The following is a 21,000-nucleotide window of genomic DNA, read 5'->3' as shown; positions in this document are numbered from 1 at the left end:
AGCTTTATTTAAATGTCTATCTAGGATTTGTCGTGTGCAAGTGCCAACGTCCCACAGCTGAAGCAAATCTTAATTTCAAATATTACTAAACAGCCTTCAGAAATAAAGGAAAAAAGCACCCATGTGTGATTACAGCCTATACAAAAGATTATTACATGAGCTTCAGAGAGTACAGCCTCCTCTAAACAGGCAGCTGTGTTCATAGAGATTGTGCTAATTATGGGCTGAGTTTGCAAAGAACATGAAAGCATGTGCCAGACATGAGAGGGAGATCAAAAGCAAATTCACAGGCACAGCACACTAGATAGCCTTAAATACTCTCTGCACTTTGAAATATAAAGCATACCAATGCTAATATTGGAAATTGTAACTGACACTGTGTTAAATGCCAACAGCAACCTGTCTATGCACTCCTAGTTAATATAGACAGCAGCAGCAGAACTTTGTCACAGACATATGGACTTTCTGTGTTCTCTAAAAATTCCTTTTGACTGGCACGTCAGGCTCCTAAAAGTCAGCATATCTGGGAGTTTGCTGCAAGCTTCTTGAGCTTTCAGCATTTGTTTTAAATTACGATAGTCTGGTTTAAATCTACAACACAATCCTTAGGTTGATAACTCGGGCAGTTTACCAGAAAGCAACAACACATCTTCCACCTCTTTCAGAATTCGCAGGCTGCAATTTGCTGACTGCTTTGCATGTCATAGGTCCATGTACAGGGAGGATTACGTGTTTGTGCCAGAAGCCACAGTTTTCACTCTGAGAAGCAGAATGACTTCCTGAATATCATTCATCCTTAGTTACTGCACCACATCCATATGAAAGGGTAACTCACTGTTGAGAACAATCATTGCCCATTTTTATGGCTACCACATGTTGACAGACAAAATCAAGTGCATAGGTATTTTACTATCTTACCAAATTGTCTAAACAAAGGTGGCAAAAAAAAGGTACTGCTGAGTGGGTGGCGGTGGTGTTTGCTCTCCCTCCCATTAAAAAACAAAAAACAACAAACAAAAAACTCCAGGCTAAATAGGAATATTCACATGCAAAGTGAATCACTTGGGTCAGGTCAGGAAATTCTGTAACTACATTTGCAAAGCCAGCCTCAACTTTGTCCTTTACTGGCTGGCAGGAAAACACGAGAGATATAAATAATCTATAAATGCCTCCAGTCCCTAGGCACATTCAGGACTAAAATGTGCTTCCAGCTGTAACACAAACCTAGAGTTATCTTAGGCCAAATACCCCTTGCAGTATTTTACTATCACGTCTTGGGCTGCTGAGCAAGTGAGGAGGGACTCCTGAGACTACGAATGCAACGTATCCAAAATGATATTCAAAATTATCTAGCACAGAAGCTAATAAAAATAATCTGATCTCACGCAGAAATAGCTTCAAAATGTCGTTACATAGCAAATATCTTCTTCTTCATCTGCTTCAGTTATTGGTCTAGAAGCAAATGCCATAATGACAAACACACCGGCAAGCAAGGCAGAGGCTCACGGTGCTGCTTCAGAGACTTTCTGTGCTTGCAAGGGTCAGCACAGCCTGACTCCAGTTGGCACAGCCAACCTCTCCAGACAAGGTTTTTTCACAGAATATGTCTCAGCCCTGCCTGCCGGGAAAGAGAGCAGTGCTTTGTGACTAAATGAAAGTTCACCGCTGTTAGTTGCACAACATTAACGTAACCCAAAAGGCTGCAAATTCAGCTTGGCCACCACCCTGGCCACTGTGGCGTCAGACTTTACAGGTGAATTAATCTTGCTCGTTTGCTGTGTTGATGCATGTGGGTACCCGACCAATGTCCTCCAAGCCTTGGTAAGCGCACAGGCAAGAACGCAGGAAGGGTTTCCAAGAGTAAAAGTAGTAGATACTGTGTTTGATGATGTGAGTCAGAAGAATAAGATGGGATTTCAAAGGAGGGAATGCCTTTACCCACCAAAGAGGAGGTAGTCTCCATTACAGCTACAATATTGGCTGCATGATAATATCAGTATTAAACCAAAACAGAACACTTCTTTACACATCTAAAAAGCCAGGGTTTTTCAGAAAATAACACTTCACAGCTTTTAGCTGGCAGCTAAAACATGAAGAGAACAAGTTTTGAAGATCCGCTCCCAGCAACATTGCTACATCAGTTTCAGAACTGATGCTGAATTTCAGAAAATAAGGGAAGCATAAAAACTTCTGCTTCAAAACTTTGGAGCCTCCGCTTTCTTCAATCATATCTCAATTCTATCAGAAACATTGCTTCTCATAGTTTCAACACAAAAAGTGAGTTTCCAGATAGCCTCTTGGCTATTGAGTAGACAACTCAGCTGTTCTCTGGGCAGCTGTAATTTAGTTTCATCTGAAGAATTTACTGATGTGCAAACCCAATCCATGGACTCCTTCATCTAAGGAAGCTTCAAGACTAAAAATACTTGTGATGAAGCAAATCAAAGAACAAGAGGACATTGCTGTAATTGACACCAAGGGGATATTTTGTGACAGGTGAAGGTTGTGGTTGAAATAAACATCACCTGTGTCTGACAGTGTGGCTATTGTACTATAACACAAGAGTGGAGTAACAGAGCCAGTGGCTGCAAATGTACATAAGCACTGAAGCTCCACCACAAAGGTCAGCAGAGCAGAACAGTCTGCAAAAAGACTGCAGAACGAAACTGAACATCATTAACCTGATTACACAGGAGAAAAAGAGAGATTAAGAATATGTGATGGCTTGGCTGAGAGTGCACTGACTCGGAGGTACAGCAACAAGAACAGGGCTTTGAGACTGTCACTCCAGCACCATGTTCGCTGAGTTAATGTCTCTCGCTGACCTGATTTGTTAAGCAAGGCCCATGGCCCAAGCCGAGCAATTACACCGACTGCCTCAAGTCTTACTAGTACGCAGCTAGCACCAGGCTGGAAGAACTGCATGCACCGCAGGATGGGAACAGAATTCAAAATTCAGAATGAACCGTCATATACAGGATGGGAAGAACAGCTAGACAGGACACTCTGCTGGCAGTGCCTGAGGGGGCCGGCTTGTGGCCCACTGGAAGCATCACCAGGCAATGATACCATTGGAGAAAGAAAAAAATAAAAAGAAGTGCTGCTATCATCCCAGCATGTGAGAGCAGCAGCACTGTCTGCAACATATAATCATAGAATACCAGGTTGGAAGGGACCACAAGGATCATCTGGTCCAACGTTTCTTGGCAAAATGCACAGCCTAGACAAGGTGGCCCTGCACCTTGTCCAGCTCAATCTTAAAAGTGTCCAATGTTGGGGAATCCACCACCTCCCTGGGGAGGTTATTCCAGTGGCTCATCATGGAAAATCTGCCCCTTGCGTCTCCAAGGCAAGATCTAAAAGAAACATCAGCATTTAAGTCTGGTGTTTTATGTCCAGACACAGACCAGCTCGAGAGGGGTGAGCAAACCTCACTTACAAGGAAAGCTGGGAACGAACGGGAACCAGCAGAAGACTGGGAAGGGACATGAGAAAACCATTTTACTCCTGTAAAACAGGAACAATTTGTTCTCTGTGCCCAGACTGCTAGGACAGGATATAAAAAGCTCAAACTGAACCAGGAAAAGTTTGGAGGGTAAAGAAAGGGGAGTGTGTTAAACCCCCCCAAACCCAGTGGAGGAGTAATAGTGAAGCACAGGGAAAAAAGCTGCCTGAAAGAGATGTGGAACAACCAGCACTGAAAGTCTCTGAAAACCAGATGAACATTGGTCAGAAACAACACACTTGATCTTGCTTCAGGCCAAGTGTGAGACTCTAGCTATAATATTCTCTCCAGTTTGCTCAGACAACTCTTTTGGCTCATAAACCTTCTTCAGGTCTGAAATCTACTGCTGCTCCTTTAAAGTTAAATAAAAGTTGCAAACAACTGCTTAGAGCTTAAGAATGATGGCTTATCTGATGTTTCCAACTAAACCACATGGTCTTACTGAAAAAAGAAAGCATTATTTTTACTTACAAATCCTGTTGTGTCCGTATACATAGGACATTCATACACAAACATATAGACACACGTACAGGACATACAGATAAACATGTATCTATTAACACAAGAATGTAAGCACACATCCAGAAGTCTGCTGCTCAAGAACTGACCCAAGCTCAAACTGCAGGCACAAAGTAGCTTAAAGACTGTCCATGCCATTGGTAAAGCTTTATGAGATCTTGGGAGATATTGTACAATAAGGGATTGAATTGTGTCAGAGACAGTGGCATGGAACACCAGAGGGGACAAACATGCACATAAACACAGAAAATCAGGAGTGAAAAAATGCTGTATTAAGAAGGCAGCCACTGGAGAACCAAATGACCACTCTCAAGGTAACACAAGGATGCATAGTGGGGATTTACTACAGGAGACATAACACACTCACGCTGGATATTCAGGCACTTTTCCCTTGAAGGCAGGCAGATCACGAACATATTCATTGTACAGCCACTTCACTTTGAAGTGTAAATTCATATAGTCTGCACTTTTACACAGTCTGTGCTTCTCATGCTCTGTAAAGAAGGAAAAAAGCAGTTAGATCTGGATCTACCACCATCACTGCATCAGGCACGGGAGGGTTTTATAAAGCACGTCTGCAGTATCAATGTTTTTGGGGATGAAGCACCTATAGAGCCACACAGTCTTAATGACACATAATTCCGGCAGCATGCAGGGGTTCTTGGTGGTTGACCGCTGGGGCTCTGGAGTTTATTTCTCCAATTAATACTCCCATTTGTTAAAGACTTTTTGGTTGTCAAAGCAATAAAAATAGAGCATTATCTTACGGTCTTTGCATTTAACATGTGACAGTTCAGAATTCGTCTTTGGTGGAAACAAATTGAGGAGAGTGAATCTGTTCATTCTTGGATATAAACAGTCAATACCAACATGCTACACTACATCCCATAAGAGATAAGAGTAGAAAGAATCGAGTTCTTTGGGGTTTGACAGTGTGAGTCACGAGCAAGTTCAGACGAGCTACAGAGGAGCTGGAGCCTTTCCTGATCCCCAGCGGGGAGAAATTCATGACACTTTCTTTTCAGAAGGCAACTGTTTTCTTATTGGTATTGCCTTCCTGAGCACCGTCCACTGAAGTGACCCATGGGTATCTACCTGCTGCTGAGCCTCTTCCTCCTGACGGGTTTTGTTATGTTTTTGTAACGAGACTACATCAGGACAATGCAGTTCGTCCCTGTATAACACACATATGTCCACGATATGACCCTTTCCACACACCTATGCTGCTAAAGCACTTGCCATACTCCGCCTTTCTGCAGAGATCATCTCCCCAGACCACCGCTCCTCTTCTCCCTCACAAGAAATGTATGCTCCATGTCTTCACTCTCAAGGTCCTCCACAGCCTATGCCCACACTACCATATTTCAGCAGTTGACTCCCACCTCTGATCAACCCACAATTCCTGCTTTTAAACTATTTAAGTTCTCCCAAAAGCATCTCAACGCTTTCCCTGAAGCCATCCCTCATGTGCTTACACATCTGGCATTGATCTTCTTCAAAATCCTCCTTGAAAAGAATAAAATTAATTCCTTTTTCATGATGCTAAGAGGACCCAGCAGCCACCTTTTGCTTGCACTGCAATGCTGAATCGTCACCTGACAAATTCTTCACCGCCGCCCCAAAGTGCCACCTGTCCGTATCCATCTCCTTCTGCCAAGCTTCAACAGCATGAACACACTTCGTGCCAGGCTCCTCTGTTCACTCTAGCACCACAACAAGCTGCTAGTCCATGACTACAGGGTGAGATATGAGACTAAAACAGACACGATTTTGGCTTAGACTCAGGGTTTGTTTTGTCCCAAAATTTGACTTCAGACTTGTCTTCCTACCTTTTATGTGGTTACCTCATTACTGACGTAACTTTCCAAGGGCATCACTGCTGACATGTAGACAGGACCTAACTATGTTAAAAGTGGAAGTCTTTCTCTTAACTTTGAAGGGCTTTAATCTAGGACTTTGGTACAAGTATCCAGGAACCCGGTAGATATATGCACACACGAGCAATACATTCTACAGATACTCACCAGAAGATAACGTCATAATGATATAAAATGGCCCCAGCTTTCTAATCAGGTACCCGACAGAAAAGCTTATCTTACAATATCATCATCTATTTTCATGTAAATGTGAATTCTTGCAACTATTTCAAAACATAAAGAAACTTCCACATCTCTGTTGGAGCTTCAACAACACGCACAAGAAGAAAGGCCACATGAATTATGAATTGCCCAACTGAAAACACAAAACCGGAAGAACTTTTCATGCATAATTATTCCATAAGCCTTGTCAACTCCCATGCAGCAAAACACTGCAGAGAGTTGTTTGCAAATCAGTATAATACATATTTCCTTCTAATTAATGTCTAGCAGATCCACACAAATACAATCCCCCCCAAAAGAAACCAAATCTTTGTTTTAAAAGAGATTAAAATGCCCAGTATTTAAGAGACATAGTCCCCAGGTTCGATGGACTAATTACTTTACATGTGCTACTATTTCACTTGTACTATGATCTGTTACTCTCCATAGTGAATTTGCTTGTATTGGAGCCAAGGAAAGTCCATTCATGTTTTACATTAATAAATCTGTATCTTTCTTGAATGCTAAGGAAGTGTGAGTACACTCAGTGTCTGAACTGCTGATTTCCCTCAAGAACAACTGCAGAAGAGAATGCAAAGCCCTCTCCACAGATCTAAAACTGGAAACAAACACAGCAATAACCAGGCTTGCTTAGCTCCCTGGGAGCGTGAGGAAATCAACGGACAATTAGAACTTAACGCTGATACATGCTGCCACCCAGGCGCTGTTCCGGCATGGGGAAAGTGCTGTTCCTGCAGAGGGGAGGCTTCACTTGGAGGTAAAAAGGACTCAAATCAGATTTACTTCCTCAAAATTAAGCAGTGCAGTAATTCAAGCCTTTTCCTGGTTTTTTAGGACATTTAAAACACTACTAAGCCGCAAAGAGGAAGACGCAAAACAGCCACAGAAGCATAAGCCCAAGGACTGCTATTAGGACTACCTAGACATCTAAGCAGTGAAGGAGAGGAGATAAAACTACAGGAAAGTAAAACAAAAAGTAGAGGTCTTACCACCATAAAAGAGAACTTTACGTATGCGAAAGAAAGGCGGGGCTTGTGACAGAGAAAAGACAAAGGTGAACTATAACAGCTCAAACACGATGGAGGACAAAGAAATCCCCCAAGCGCCCTCATCCCCAACAGCTCGAAACATCTGCCTTCCTCCCTCAATGGACCCTGCACAGTTTTGATCAGCTGCTTTCTTTGTGAAGGGAAATGTTTAAGAGCACTTGAAAGTGACATGAAAACAAGTCGGACAGAGTTACACTTTGAAAGCCCTTTTTAGAAAAAGTGAAGAGCATGGGAGCCATCAGTCTTAGCACATTTCTGTTCTGCTTTATAACCTGCTGGCTTTTAAAGAGCTTAGCGGCAACAACAGTGGAGGAGTGCACAGATATTATATTTTGCAGCAACTGCTGTGTTTTATCCTGGAAAGACCACAGAGTTCTGTTAAGGCTCTCACATTCCCTCAGCAGATTTCATCTTGCAAACAGTCTCCTCCAGAGAAGAGCTTTTAGGGTCACCAAGGCCATATTATTAAGGCATTAATAGGGAACTGCTTCCTAGCAGCACACTTTCTAGTGTCATGTCTAGATCTATTTTTCAGGCAGACAAAAGGACGTCCACCGCATCCTTAATGCGTGTTTTTTTTTCTTGATCATCAGCCTACTTTTCATGGGTTAACATCTAGCAAATAATGCTGAATTTCTGCAAAGAAACTCTGATAGGTACTGAGGCTGTTGAAGCGCTAACACTTAGATGGCTGGCATCTGTGTGTGCACCTGATGCCACTCCCCTTATTAGAAGTGAGAATGGAGCAGAATGATTTATTTCAATACTGCCCATGAAGACTACCTAGTCTCTCTTCTTATGACACATGCTTCCAATTTGCAACTCTCCTAATGCTGATGTGTCCAAAACAAGATGAACCATTGCTGTCAAGGATAACATTGATTTTCTATTACTGTCTTTTAATGTCTTCCTTGTAAAAGAAGAGCGAAGTCCTCTTTCCTCAGGGTGTTCGTGCTTTCTGAGTCAGGTAAGTTTCACAGAGGATGAGAAAACCAGTAACTCCAGTTACCAGTGGGCTCACATGGAGGTTATCCAGCTGCTGAGCACTGGTCAGTGTCCCAGAGGTGGAGTTAACTCTATGACTTGGAAAAATCATCCTCTATGCGCAGTGACTCCTGGGTAGCATGATCTTGCCAGCCAAGCCCAGGCCACATGACAGGTCTATCTGATCTGTATTAGTCTTGGGTTGATGCGCAACAAGGGAAATGTCTCAATGCCTCGTTCTGTAATGCCCTTGCCAGTGAGGGGGAAAGGGATAGGTCTGCTGTTCCTGGCGTCCTGAGCTGTCACTGCTCTGGGAGAAAACAAAACAAGAGGGGTAGATCCCGAGGCATCTGCTGTGTCTCAGAAGCTGAGCCTCCTTAGGGAAGACGAAGGCATAAGGTAGGTCTGCAGTGCACTTGCCTTCCAGAAGTCCAACACACTGCTGCCGTGACTGTTGCTACCAGTTGCTGAATGTACTTTAAATAGAAAAATAGGTGTTTCATCTTTATGACTTGAACATTTTACACATTAGCAATCCATCTCTTCAGAAGGAACTTCTGGATCTGAAGGCCCTAAGCACTGTATTCTAGGTATAAATTACCATTTATACATTTTCTTGCACAGGGTGCATGGTGCAGAGAGGGGTAAGCTCCAGCTGGGAGAGGCACGGTTAGCTGCCACCCGAGGGGAAAAAGGAAAACAACTGATGCAGCCAGGCACTGCTCCCCAACTCGGAGAAGCCGTCTCTCACCTGAGCCTCCCAGCTCTCTCTACAGCTTAATGCCTGGGACACAGCAAAGGGGCTCTCACCCAGAACAGTTCAGTGTATCGGGTACTGTCAGAAAACAACCGGAGTGACTAGTCAGAACAGCAGTCTCCTAAGCAGCACATACCCTCCATTTCTGCAGGAGTAGCAGTACGGTCTACCACGTCTTCTTTGCAGATCTGCTCACCATTGGCATAGAACTACAGGACACTGAAGTTAATACCAGCAACTACATCCAAAGCGCTAAAACTAGAGGCAGTAGATGAAAGTCTTTACAAATATAAACTCTACTAAGGAAGATGAACTTACCACTTGGTGAGGTGAATGAGCTCATGTTATCTAGAACTTAGGAAAAGAACATAAGGGAAAACACCACGAAGAAAGTTAGGAGTAAATCTTATACTCTGAGTTTATGTGCGCATATCTCCACTAAACAGATTAGCTTTTGCTGCAGAGAGCTTCTGAGGCATACATATCTTGGAGCACACCAGACATGCACCCAGGGATTACTCTACAAACTGGCAAAGACAGGAATACGAAACTCTTTGTGTAGTTAAACTGGTAGAGAAATTAGCAACTAAAACCGAGAAATGACAGAAACAAGAGCTGAGGACGGCGAATCTAATCATCATCCTTCACATCACTTAATCTGTTTCCTTTGATCCCTTTTTTCTCTTCATTTTAAAAACAATGCAGTGAGATAATCCAATCATCTGTATTTAAAATACATCTGGTAAGGCCTGTAAATGAACTATTGTAGAACTTGTTACAGAGGTTATCTTCCTAAGTTTCTGGAGAGCAAAGCAGTGAGTGATCACACTTGCCTCAAATAGAATTTTGCACCCTGTGGGCTTCTTGAATACATATTTGGAAGAGAAAAACACCAACACGGAATCTGTCATTGTTCAGTCTTCCTGCAGGACTTGCACAGCTAGAGTACATACACATGTACCATGCAGTTTTTCAGCTTTTGTTCAAAATGAAAGCCCTTCTCAGTCCATCAGCTGCCTTTGCATCAACTTTTCTCACCAAGAAATGCTTTGAAGAGGGATATTCTTCCAGCAAGTAGTTGCTATGCACTGATGAACTCACAGGTGGAAACATTATGATCCTTGCCTTCAGAAGTGACCAGAAGGATGTCAGGAAAAGCCAAAATAAGCCCAGATTCAGCAGGGAAGACAGAGGCAAAGGGGACATGGTATGAGATGTAAGCAGAGAAAACCTGGGAGGCAAAGTTAAGATGGGCACTGGCCATCAAAAAAGAAAAAAAAAAAAAAAAAAAAAAAATCAAACCACATCCCTTTTGATAGTCAAATTGACACAGACAATCAGTAACCTTTCTGCAGCTGCATTTTGGATGCAACAGGAAAAGAGAATCTTAGGAAAGCCAGTAACTGAGCCTGGAGAGATCCAGTTGTCATGGCTGCTGGGAAAGGAGGAAGATATGGCACATTCAACACATGGAAGAGCAACCTGCATTATAAATTCCTGAGGGTGAGTGCACAGGGGTAAATAAGGACAAAATGGAAAGGGGATCCAGAAGGGATGCATGAGGCAACAGTTTCTAGGGAAAGTGAACATGAAGTTATCATGAGCAAGTAGTTGCAAGTGAGTTGCGTGAGCAAGTAGTGACAGCCACTATAACAGACCCTGTAACACAGTTAGTAGGTTTTAGTCCTTGTTCCCAGTATCTGTTCTTATATCACCACGACCTCACAAGACATAGGCACTGTGGGGTACAAGCATATATAAAAAGTTCCTAACACAGAAAGGAGAACATTTAATCCAGACCCGCAGCTCGCTGAATTCAAGCCCAGAGCTGGCAAAGGGTGTCCCCCCACAGAACAGTCTCTACCCCTGTCGTGTTGACAGAGACTAAGAAATAGATGGAGTAGATATTCTTTGCTTACAGAGCAACCCCACAGACTGTTCCCGAAGAACAAAATGCAGCAAACTCTCTGAGCTGACAGCAGGTTTTTTCTAGCAGTCCGAAGTAAGAGACTAACAGGCTGTCACTCTTATAACCAAGCTTAGATCAAACTGGGGGCAAATGGATTGAGCAGAGCTTTGTGAGTGACCAAAACCAGTAGCTTTACTTTCTTTTGGAATACGAACACAGCTATCATGCTGTAGGCAGCACAGGAACTTCTGTTTTGTCACAATATCACCTTATAGATGATCATAAAGCCTGATCCTGCAAAATACTGGGAAAACAACTGCTACTGCAGAGCTGGTGGGAGCCGTATGCTCTCTGAACCTTGTAAGAAGCTGATAACATTGTGCAAATTAATTTCTAGAACTAAAATCAAGTTCAGAAACTGTAATCAACCATCAGAAGAGTACTTCAAGTAGCAGAATTCCCTTCTGGGAGTTTGTTGGACTCTGCATGCCTAACTCATTTTCAGAAACAGTAAAATTTCTCCTTTACTAGAAGTCAGGTGGAATTATGCAAAGATTAATTCAAAATGAAGATGCCTCAAGCAGGATTTGTTCTAACAGCATGTTTCTACCAATGACTTAGACTGTCTATTCTGCATCATCCAGGGAACTAGCTGCACAACCCAGAGTCCATTTACTTCTCCAGCCCTTTCTACCACTGTACACTGCAGAAAGAAGCTGGTGCTGATCTAAGCCATGGTATCCTCAGGCCAAAGTGAACTTCTAATTTCAAACCACCTGGGATGAAAATAAACAGCTTGCAATGCAGCCTGATACACAGGTCTAGAGCTCACACAGATCTCAGCCTCAAATCTTAGCCATAAAGCAGCTGTTCACAAACAAACCACTAGAAATCCCTACTCCAAACAGTGGTGCTACTAATGCGCTCAAGCTTCATTTGTACCAAATGGACAGAGAACAAGAAACCATCAACAAGTCAGCTGGCAGCAGTGAGGAATCCTCTTACCTTCCATGGCATATTTCATATCCTGGGCAAAAAGACTCCACATCACCTCCGCGCTGATCTTCCCAACGGCAAGCTCCTGAGGAAACCTGAGGGGACATTTGGAAAAGGTTTTGGCATGTATCAGAGCAAGGGACTCTTCTTTATTCAGCACTGAGCTAAACTACAAGCTGAAAAGCTCAACGTTACAGACGCTTCCTTCACCTAGATAAATGGCCAGGTGGAAACTGGCGATCTTGGACTGGACTCTGTGGCACAGATTAAATAACCTGAAAACAACACTGCTGTTGAGACTGGTTTTAAACTCGAAAAGCCAGGCCTGGATGGCTCTCTTAGAAGAGATGCATACAATAATTCTGGGAATGTGATCTCAATGCCTTTGCACCTTTTTCCCTTTTCTTGCCCATATTTCTTTCTTTTTTTTTCCCCTAGAGTTACAAGGCTGACTGGTGAACACTAGTCAGGTGTCCCTGCCATGTTAAATCAATGATCACTAGGGCATAACCCAGCTCTTTATGTATATTTATGTATAACACCTTGTCAAATATCTCCCTCTCTCCTGCCTTGTGGGATTGTTGGAGGAACATCCACCAGTTAAGCAGACTGGTTTCAGGTTCCTTTCTAATGTTGTGCCAGCCCCACCCGATGCAATCTCCCAGTGCTGCACTGAACACCGTGATCCTAAATCACAGCGCCACACGTTGTCACCACGGCACTGCTCTGTGTGTTAATGTGCGTCCCAGAACTGCTCAACATCAGAAAAAACCAAAAGAACTCTCACCCCATTTTCAGGTGCCTCCCTGAGTTCAGGATTGTAATAATCAGGGTGTTTGTGCTCGAACGCCATCGTAACTGAACCTTTTGAAACTCTTCCATCCCAATCAAAAAGAGTTATTTTTATAGACAGAGACAGATAAGACAGAAAGACAGACAGACAAGATAAGTACTTCTATAAATACACAAGTGACAGAAGAGATAGAAAGCAGTTTAACAAATGAAGCAGAGCACACAGAGACTAGCATCAGCCATGCAGGACATGGAAGATGCTTACTGATTCAGGACTGGGGTATAAGAATTCTTATCCTCTTCTATGATGGAAACTATCAAAGTGATGAGCTTGGGCCAGAAATCCAGGTTCCTGATGCTGGGGCCTTGTTCCTCCGGAGGAAGGTCCTGATTTTTGTTCTGGAAAGGAAGTCATTGGAAAACCAGTATAAATTTAAAGGGGAAAGAAAAAGCTGACAAATGCAGATTATCATGCAAACACCAAACATTAATTACTTGTGGACGCTTTCTTCTAAAGAGCTTAAAATAATTAATGTCTGCTGGTAACTTGCAAAACACAGTAACTTGCCAAACCATGTTGCTTACCAGTGGCCTCAAACCCAAATAATCTCTGTTTTATCTTTCACCATGCCAAGAGCAGGACCAGCTCCAGGAGACCTGCTGAGACATCATTTGCTCTAAGCTTGTTCCAAATACTTAATTTTTAGGCACGTGGGTTGATGACTATATCCATGTTGACACATGGTGTGTGCATTACTGCAGAGTGGTCAGCTGAGCTCTAAAGGATTTGGAAGCAGTTTGCTTCCAGAGGTACTTCCCAATCCCAGTGCAGGTCAGTGGGTGCTAGAAAACAAGATAAAATTTCACTGCTTGAGGTTATCTATGTTAAAGACCATTTTCTTGATCGGTCTGCATTTGTTCTAATTGGCTTTTGCTCAGTCAAAGCTGCATCAAACCTTCCCTTCACAAATAACTACTCATGAAATAAAATAGCTGAGGCTGGGAAAACGAATCATAATTAGTTAGTGTAAAACAATTATCATCCTCCACTTACTAATTAGTGCTCATTAATTGATTACAAGTTTTTTGCATTCAGAAGATAGCAAGCCACATAATTTTGTTTGTGTTGGCTTTTTATATCAATTAGTGTTCTTGTTATTATCTTAAGAAAATCAGAAACTTGGATTTCTGCGTGCTTATCAGCCACTCACAGGATCTGTCTGGTACTCGCGACTGTACAGCTCATGACAGTTGTTGAAAATGTACTCGTAGGTGGAGTTGAGGCAAGCTTTGACACAGTCCTTCACTACCTGGCTGGCTCGGGGAGGACTCTGCAGCTCTTGGACCTGGCAAGGACAGAACAAAGAGTCAAACAAGGCACTGTTCATAAATCAGAGAAAGAACAAGGTGATGGGGTTTGGGAACTACCCAGGACTTGGTGGATCCGCCCTCAGCCACTTGTGCTACCAATGACCTGAAACCATGAACAGGTTGCTCTCCCCAGACATAAACAGCAGTGACAACACTTAACATCTGCACAGGATCGTTTGGAGCGTAATTCTGAATTTTTTTGAGGATTCTGAAGCGCCAAAGAAGATTCTTCAGAATAAACAAATCATGTGGCTTGATACGTGTATAATCTGAGCAAAGCACACTGAATTTCTGCTAAATTTTTAGGATTCTGTTGTGAAGCCAGCAAGCAATCTTTCAATCATCGGAAGAAGGCACAACAGACTAGTGGAGAACACTACATCTGATCTGGAAAGTATTGCTGAAGACCAAATACTGACATGCCTTTACATACAATAACTCTCTTTAAAGATGTCTTTCTTCACAGGCTTTACTGAATTTTAAAGCACATCAGAATCCTTGGGGACGTGCCAACTGGTACATATTCTCCTCTTGCAACAACAGCTCTTTTCATTATTTCATTGTTGCAGAGTTACTTTAAACTACACAGATTTGCAAGCATCACCCTGCAAATAAAACTACAACCTGAGAAAATTCTGATATTGCCACTACGTCTAAACTTTTTGGAGTATTTCTGTAAACCAAACCCTCAATACTGACATATGAACACTTTCAAAATAAAGCTCTATGACATAATTTACCCAAGGGCTTAAGAGTAAAATTTCCTAAAAATATTTCAAATTAAAGACTTGTTTTGTTTTTGATAAGATAAAAATCACTAAGTGACATGTACTAACCTACAACAGTATTTTAAAACCAGTTTAGGAACAAAGATCAGGAACTAAGACTAATTTCCTTGCACATTGATAGAACAATAAACTTAACTACAGAACCAGCTCATAGCATTCATAACAATGTTCTTGGATCTCTACTAAGAGATACTACCCCATTTCAATATCTTACCCTCCAAGAAATAAGTTTTAAAATATTTGCTAGATAAAAGATGGTGAAAAGATGTTAGAGACTGATAAATATTGTAGACAAGTTTCTAGGAAAACCGTCTTAATGTTATTTAAAAAAGTAAATTATCTTCCTAAAACCCCAGGCTTTCATCTTCATGATGCAAAATACAGTGAAGTAGAGATAAAACGTGGATGTTTATCACATGGTCAGCAGGTGATCTCCATTTTCCTTAAGGGTCTAAAGCACAATGACATGAAACAATGTTTTCAAAATGGGAATCCAACTTCTGTGGCAAAAACTGCAGGGGCCCCATTCGCACTCATAACACTACCTTCATCCTGAAAAAAGTGATGCTGGTCAGCAAATCCACCGTAGACTTCAAGTCCTGCAGCCGTTCGCGGCTGCTGGCTGGGAAGTTATTCTGTCGACAAAAAAGGGAAATCCTGTTGGAAAGCACAGCCAGATCCATGCAAGGCTTCAAGCATGTGCTAAATAAGGAAAGTGTCTTGGAAACATTTCCTGCTCGAGAAGCTTGTACCAGTCAAAACAATGCTCAATAAATAAGACCCTTTTGCTGGAGCAGCTTATCTGTTTGCTTAATTAAACAGCTTCTCACACTAATGTGAAGTTTGAGGATGCCAGGAGACTGACAGCACTTGGTGGCACGAGATCTCTCCCTGGTTGCAGAAGGAGCAAGTGGGGAGCAACAGCCCGGCCATCGTCAGCCCTGGCCTCCTGCCTCAGGTTGCTTCTGTGTGCCCTTTCCTTTCTGCAACCACTGCTTGGATTTTGGCTTCTCTTCTGAGACACCAAGAGGTGTGGGATATTAGTAACCTCTCCAGAGAAACAAACTGGACTGAGAAGAGAAAACGAGCACTTCTCACTGTAAGGAGTCATCGGAACCACTCAGTCTTCTGTAAGATCCAATCTGTCAAGATAAGCATTTATCTTTCAGAGCCTCCTTTGCTATAATGCGTTTATTTTACATACTGTGCCCACCACCCTGCTGTTCGTAGCCATAGCTTCCCCTTCCACTCTCTGGGTTCCACTGAAATTAGAAGTATCATTGTCCCTTTCAGATACGGTACATGTGTGTGCGTGTGTGTGTATTCATGTATATATTTGTATGTATGAAAATATATATGCTGAACACAGCAAGCTTTGTTTCTTGCAAGAGACTCTTCCCTTTCTGACCTCAGGCACTGTGCTCTTTCTTTCCTCTGTCCTTTAACAGCGTTCAGGCTCCTCAGCGTGTTCTTACATTTAAGCTGATGTGATTGGCTTGGCTGCAAGTAAACTACCAAAGGCAATCTTCATTTGGATAGTCTCTTCATATTTGCACATTACAAAATTATTAAAAAGATGAAGGTAAAAAGATTTTAATTTTTTACTGAGGGCTTGCAGAAAAATATGCTGCCTCTTGGCAGCAACTGAGTATTGCTGCAGTTCAGCTAACGACTAAAAATGATTTAATGCTTTTCACAGTGATTTGTAGATACTCATTCCTGGACGACTCTCCTTTTACAGTTAAACTGTCCACAAACGGACTCTCTGGCACTCAGGGTATTTACCAAAATCAAAGATTTCCATGTGTCATTTCAAACACAAACCACTGGATGAATGAGATTGAATCCATGTTCTTGATTAGGAATAATAATCAGGAAAAGATAAACATTATCTGTACTGAAATCCAACCTCCTGTATACTTATGTCAGCTAGTGACCAGCCAACAAAAAGAACAACTGACATACATACAGAAAAACTGCACTTGCTTACAAAACATTTTTCAAAATAATTTTTCAGAGAGTGACTTGGAGCTGCTCTTGAGAGGGCTCCACCTCTTCCCTCCTCACCTGCCACCCTGCCCTGGAAGGAACACATATTTGTTTGACATTTTCATTCTGACAAATCCACACTGCTGGTTCTTCATTGTTTTAAGTGCTTACAAATAGCTCGATTAAATTTGGGGAGGGTAGAGGCTTAATCTGGGTAATTAAGGTTGTAAATTGCCATCTTCTCTCTTGAAAGTTGGAAACTAACGCCTTCTTCTTCCAGAACTTAACTTGCCCTTCAGAGGTCTTAAAATAATCACTAAGAGTTCTCAAATTGCTTCAGCCATTTATCTAAATAGACTATCAATTAGATAACATCTATATTATTTAAACTGCACAAGACCTCCCTGGTCCTTTACAGCAGATCTTGTCCAAGGTTTAGTTGCATCAGCCACCAGAAAGCAGCTCTTATTGAAGACCAAGCAAACAAAAAAGGCATCACAACTGTGGCTTCCCATTGCTATGTGTTGGTAATTTTCTCTCTACTACTAAGTGTAACAGTGCTCTCTTCAGACCTTCTCTTACTACTAATGTAACTTTAGAACAGCTCTTTACACAACATTCCTTTTATCTTCTTTTGCACTTTGCCCCTTGTTCTTTTTGTTGGCTTCTTAATGTACTTCTCCTCTTAGTCTGCTCGTGTTTCTCTCCTCTCTCTGTTTCAGTGTGTTTCAGACAAATGCATCAACCAGAAGAGGATCTACTTTTAAATAAAAAAAAAAAACAAAACCAAAGCTCACATTTTGCCACCATTTTAAATTTTTTCAATGAATTAGTCACTAATTAAAATAATATAGCAAGGAATTAAAAAAAAAAATCAAGTCACATGGTAAGACTATGTTGACACTGGAGGAGTGAACAGAAAAAACAGAGAGTTTAAGAATCCTGACGGACTGATACCAACATTAGAAACTCATCTCTTTCTCTTCCCAATGTGCTGAGGAGTTGGGGATCTCAACCTCAGAGCACATCTTGTACGTCCAGAGTCAGGGATTCAAGTTTGCCAGACCTAAAGTGGCCACGTTGCTGCAGGTCCTCTAAAAGACTTCTGTCTTACTAGTGGGGAACAAGTCTGTTTTCTCTTTGTAGATGATACCTGAAGCAGCTGATAAGAATAATTCAAATGAATTAATCCAATCCAACTTGCATTTCTGGGAGAGTATCAGAGATGAGCATAGCTCACTATCCTTACATTATTTCAGATGTCTAGAGGAAGTTATAATGGAAGAAAAAGACACGGTTTAAGTTCTATCCCCAAGAAAAACAACCATTAACAAACTTGTATGACAATCCCATCAGACACAAACTACCTAAAAGATTAGAAACTTCAGAAGAATACAAATTGTGTCTTTCCCCTCTGAATGCCCACCAGAATGTCTGAAATGATTGTTTAGTCCCACTCACCCTGTACATTGAGAGATCAATCCGAAGTGAATTGTGAAGCTGGTCCAGAAGCTTTACAAATCGTTCTTTCTGTGGAGCAGAAAACACAAAAAAATATCACATATCGTCACTGTCCAATCAATATTCAGAGTAAGCAGGATATCAGGGAATTAGTGTCAGACCTCAAGAGAGCAGGAGGAAGCAATATGGATGCATTGTATTGTGCAAACAGTATTTTCTTTCGATTCTTGGGTTTACTCTTATACTGTAATTACTTCTGAAGTCTATGTAAGATCAGAAGTGTCAGAAAAACACTGTTACCACTCTGAAGCAGAGGCGGAACAAAAACCCCACTGATTTCTAGTCTGCAATTTGCATCAAACTTATATTTAAGAGAAAATATTTATTCAGAGATAAGTAAAGGAACAGGCAGAAAAGGGTCTACTTCAGAACAATGACACAGCTCCAAGATCTTATCTATTAGTTCAGTGACAAGAATTACAGGCTTCACATGACTATCTTCTCGAGGTCAGGCCTCCGCTGGATTCTGGTTTGGCATTGTGAACACCTCCTCATTCAATCTATATATTCGCAGTCTGACGAGATGCACGAGCTTTTCCAAATAATTTTCCAGCACACTCAACTCCACCACACGTTATGCAAAAAACATTCGAAGCATTAGAGGGATAGACTTTTTTTTTTCTTAAAGCAGTTGCTGTTTTTAAAAACAAAGTTCTGAAACGATCAGATCACACGGTATATTTTATCAACAGCATCACCACGCAGAGTTTAATATTATTTGCTCATTTCCATACCATCTGTGCTTCGGTGCAATTTGATCACGAAGAGTAAACAGCATAATGCATTACACTGATTAATATCTAAAATGTGTGATGATGACAACAATAAAATCGTGCTCTTTGTCTAGTCTAGAAGAACTCTGCAGCTTCCAACTCCTCACAGATTTAATGTTCCTTCAACAAAGCAAGTTATTTATTGAAACGCAGAAGCGCCATAGGCAAATTGCAGAAGTCAAATTGTAACATCAACAAACAGAGAAACATACCCCAAAATTGGAGGCTGCAAAGCGGTCCGAAGCAGACACATTTGTGGAGGCAGTTGTGTGCGCATAATAAGCATTGATATTGGCAAGTAAGGTGCTCATCACAGCTGGCACACCTGGGCACATGTATTTAGAGGACAGACATGCAAAGTGCCTGCAAAAGGACAATTGTGTAAGTCATTCTGGTCTCTTTTGTGTAGTGCAACTTGACTATATCTTTAATAGTCCGCTTAGTCTAGCTGGCACCATGAACAGGTAAAAGTGATGTTTTCTCCCCTTCTGTAAATCTCCAGCATCGTAGAGGTGGTTTTTCTGTTTGTTTGTTTGGGGGGTTTTGTTGTTGTTGTTGTTTTGGTTTTTCGTTTTTGTTTTTGGTTTTTTTTTTCCAGAAAGATGACATCTAGACAGCCCATACACTCGAAACAAGAGAAATCCCTTCACTACAGCCCTTTACATTTCACAAAATAGCTTCTCAACTATTGCCAACAGCCTGTGACCCTGGTGATATCCTGCGTCCTGATGCCAATTCCTAGAACCAAGCCTGACACAAGGAAACATGTATAATTTGCTGCCACTTGAGGTAGCCACACATTGTGAGGTGACATGAGGCAGTGGCGACTGGAAAACACTCAATAACAGCGAGATCACAAACGGGCATTTCTGTGCTGCACCGATACGTGATTCCTTAAGGCGAACCCTTCCAGCCTGCACTGTGCATTTTCCCATTTAACCGCTCTCATTAAAGCACAAGGAACTCTCCTGCAGGAAATCTCAAAATTATGCCAGAAGCATCTGGGCTTGTGAAATGGCTAAACAATCAGAGAAAATTTGTTAGACATACGGGGAAAAAAAGTTAGAGCTTTAGAGGTCTGATATTATGGCATATTCCAACTAAAGCTCATTCTAACAGACAGGAGAACTGGGCCATTTTCAGGTAGTCCTTCATGCGGGATTCCTCACTGAGCTCCCAAACTAAATTTGGGAAATATTTTCTACATGTAGCATTGTACCTAAGGGACTCATCACAGACATTAGCTTCAGTGCTAGTTAACCTACAAATGATTATAACAACAACAACAAAAAAGTCCAGTGATGGAATTTTGTGGAAATTCACAAGTCAGTATTTCAGACAAACATGATACTGATGCCTGAATGTTAACTTGCTTGCTACATGCTACCTATGCACCAATTGGTCATTGAGGCACTTGGTAAATAAAGACAAACACATAAAATGGCTTTGTTTAGCTTGAAGAAGAGAAGGCACAGGGATCTAATCAATGTCTTGACTATTTAGCAGAGAGGAGAGACTTAGTGAGAAGACTGAGCCAGGCCAAAATTCTTTTAGAGGGAAAATTAAAAGATAAGCAGCAATATGTAGCAGTTTCAGCACTGGAAAATCCTGCTGTGAATTTCCTATTTGGATTTCAACCAGGAATTTATTTCTCAGAGTAATACAGCCTGAGGACAGGAGCCCAGGGAGGTGGTTGATCTCCATCCTTGGAAATTTTCAAACTGAGAGAGGCCCTGAGGAGTCTGGTTCAACTTCCAAGTTAGCCCTGCTATAAGCAGGGACTAGACTCCCAGAGGTACCTTCTGATTCTTTTCCAGTTTTGCTTAAATCAACAGGCAGGAAAGATGCTTGGCAGGTGACATAAGTACAGATCATAACTCAACTCAAGGACCCAGGCCTCAAAACCTTCAGCTTCTCACACGAAAAAGTTCACTTTTGTTTGCTATAT

At 41.7% G+C, this 21,000-nt stretch overlaps 1 protein-coding gene across 3 annotated transcripts in view; it reads right to left on the bottom strand.

Annotated features, from left to right (window-relative positions):
* The window catches only part of UNC13B (unc-13 homolog B), a 222,371-nt gene that overhangs the window by 39,176 nt on the left and 162,195 nt on the right, over window positions 1-21,000 (bottom strand). For all 3 annotated transcript variants that reach the window (XM_065657786.1, XM_065657787.1, XM_065657788.1), the window contains exons 20-26: window positions 19,265-19,415; window positions 18,220-18,288; window positions 15,315-15,404; window positions 13,822-13,956; window positions 12,876-13,009; window positions 11,828-11,913; window positions 4,392-4,518 (exon numbers count right to left, since the gene is read on the bottom strand). In XM_065657786.1, the coding sequence (XP_065513858.1) occupies window positions 4,392-4,518; window positions 11,828-11,913; window positions 12,876-13,009; window positions 13,822-13,956; window positions 15,315-15,404; window positions 18,220-18,288; window positions 19,265-19,415 (792 nt within the window). The remainder of the gene's footprint in view (window positions 1-4,391; window positions 4,519-11,827; window positions 11,914-12,875; window positions 13,010-13,821; window positions 13,957-15,314; window positions 15,405-18,219; window positions 18,289-19,264; window positions 19,416-21,000) is intronic.

Source organism: Caloenas nicobarica, chromosome Z (genome assembly GCF_036013445.1).
Source record: "Caloenas nicobarica isolate bCalNic1 chromosome Z, bCalNic1.hap1, whole genome shotgun sequence".
Taxonomy (NCBI): domain Eukaryota; kingdom Metazoa; phylum Chordata; class Aves; order Columbiformes; family Columbidae; genus Caloenas; species Caloenas nicobarica.
The sequence above is the reverse complement of the archived record's forward strand: the minus strand, read 5'-3'. Positions and strand labels throughout refer to the sequence as shown.